This window comes from Penaeus vannamei, chromosome 35 (assembly GCF_042767895.1).
Source record: "Penaeus vannamei isolate JL-2024 chromosome 35, ASM4276789v1, whole genome shotgun sequence".
Lineage (NCBI taxonomy): Eukaryota > Metazoa > Arthropoda > Malacostraca > Decapoda > Penaeidae > Penaeus > Penaeus vannamei.
The window spans coordinates 22,014,509-22,017,008 of NC_091583.1; the positions used below are offsets into that span (position 1 = coordinate 22,014,509).

General features: G+C 41.5%; 1 protein-coding gene across 11 annotated transcripts in view; it reads right to left on the reverse strand.

Moving 5' to 3' along the window:
- The window catches only part of slo (calcium-activated potassium channel slo), a 365,574-nt gene that overhangs the window by 10,881 nt on the left and 352,193 nt on the right, over window positions 1-2,500 (reverse strand). For 9 of the 11 annotated variants that reach the window (XM_070114255.1, XM_070114254.1, XM_070114251.1 and 6 more), the window contains one exon: window positions 2,377-2,433. The exons of the other annotated variants lie outside the window; for them this stretch is intronic. In XM_070114255.1, the coding sequence (XP_069970356.1) occupies window positions 2,377-2,433 (57 nt within the window). The remainder of the gene's footprint in view (window positions 1-2,376; window positions 2,434-2,500) is intronic. 11 annotated transcript variants of the gene reach the window in all.

Below are 2,500 nucleotides of genomic sequence, written 5' to 3' on the forward strand. Positions count from 1 at the left end.
GCAACTGGAAAAAACATAAAACATTTCCTTCTTGAGGTAAAAGCTACAAGAATGGTTTCACTAAAGTGCACACTAGATGAAAGGAAGCTTCGATAGCCTTACGACCCGTGAGAAGAAGGTGGGTTTCTGCTGAGTGGTTACAGTACACAAAGAAAACAAAGCTTCCACTAGTGGCTACACGAAAGTAGAGCTGCAATTACAATGGTCCATCACTACTTTTAAACATCTAGTTTATCTAGGAGTTAGTCTAAACTTCGGTCTGTCAGTGAATTAGTTTTGTTATGAACTGAATATAAGTTATTTCAGAGAACAATTTTGATATATCAAATATATTAGTAACTATAACATCACTTGTCATAAAAATCGGATACATTAGTAACAAACCACTGCCACTGCTGACCAATGAGGAATCCATTTTTAACGTTGATCAGTTAGAACTATACAATACACAAAGCATAAAATACAGTGAACAAGCAAGATGATGCTGGTGAGACACATAGGGATGTCTGGTGGGACACAAAAGAAGGTGACACAGACACTAATACATTCTATCCTACACACTGTGAGCTTAGGATCTAGGATACACATAGCAAGATTAAATTTTGATTTTTAGTGCTTCTGAATAATATTTTGCTTTAATTTACAATACATAATGTTTTCAAGAAGGAGTTAAAACTTAAAAGCTTAAACAAAGTAATTTGAAAATATTACTCTCATTTGGATTAACAGCATTCTATTCATTAGTTTATTTACACAAGTTCAGAAATACCTTCCCATTATTAATTGAAGTTATACATCATGAAATGTAATTGGTGTGTACTTAGATAAAATTTTGTGAAAGCTAACCAGGTTTAATCCTCTCATTCTTTCATTTATGTTTTATCATAAGGGCCTTTACCCATAACAAAGGATTATAAATCAATGCATAAATCCTGCCATGTGTCCATAGGCTTCAGCCCCAAGAGGGTTCACAGTTGTTCCCACACACACACACAAAAACAACCGACGAGGCATGCTGCCCGCTCACTGCTCTCCCTGGTGATGCTGCAGTGATACGAGCTCATCAAGTCTTATCTCTGGAGTGTGACCTGGGAGTGTTTTATGTCTACATGAAAGAGACAGTTGTGTGGTTGTGATCAGTGTAGCGCTTCATGCATAAGGGGCTTGATTGCTTTACATTTATTCATGCTGATGCCAAGTTCTTGTTTAAAAATGTGTCAACATCAATAGAATTATATGTGTGAACTAGGGATTTTTTTACAGAATTACATTCATGGCATATTCTTTATACCATTTGCAGTTACCTTAGCATGTATAAGACATGAAGCACAACACAGATTTCATCAGGTCACACTACTGAGAAAGACTCTTCTTTTCTCTCAATACAGGTCAAAGTGCATGGTGCTGGCAGTGAGATGACTAATGAGTCGTGCCAGGGACAAAAGAGTTCTACAGGTCAGGTAATGAAGGAGAGGAGGAAGACATCATGCTCACCAACACTTAAAAAAGGGGAGAGATACCAAGGGCAAACTACCCAACCTGTGGAATATATTTAAGTCATGATCGTGGGGAGTGCGCAATAAAATGACCAACTTGGTGCTGTGGCAGAGCTGCAGGCGTGGGAGGAGAAAGAGTTGCTGGTGAGGGGAACTGGCAGAAAAGGGAGGGGGGGCTTGGGGGAAGGAAGACTAAGGATTATAGGCTATGGTATGAAGAGGACAGAACAATGTTATATGAAAGTTACGGAGGACAGAAAAGGAGAATGTAAAAGCAGCTGCCAGGTGCATGGCTAAGAAGATGGAGGAAAGAAAGGTCAGGATACACTGGATGTTAACCAGAATGGAGGGATAAAGAGTCACTGAACTATGTCAGCCAGGATAGGACAAGTGTAAAAAGAGGGAAAGGTGCAGTGTTGACCAGCAGATGCACAGCATGAGCAAGGAGTGAACCACGCTGCTCCAGCATATTTCCACAATCATTATGGTTGGAATGGAAAGGGAGGGACACAAATACACCACTAACCAACAAAACAAACTAATGTTCTGCTGATATATTTATTCTGCTGGCTACACACATTACTAATATTGTGGTAGGGGCACCATGGCATGTGCAACAGCACAAAAGAGATGATAAAAAGACAGCTGCCACTCTCTGTGAGTTGGCCTACAGGAGATGCTACAATTCTGCCGGCCTTGAGAGGGATGTGGCCCTGTGACATCACCGCTATAACAAGCAATGAGGTCAAGGGATCACATATACTGAGGGGGAAGAGGCTGTGCCACAAACAAGACTGTGTGGAGGGATGAGATATATATACACGACTCAAGCTACACAGGAAGGGGCGAGACACGGAAGACGTGAGGGGAGGGTGCGTACATGAGTTTCTTGACCTCGTAGCTGAGGTGATAGCTGTACGTGCTCTCCTCTGTCAGCCTGCAAGTAACAAGAAGACAGCGTGAGCGTCATGACGTGAGGCGCGCATGGGACCCGGGGCTGACTT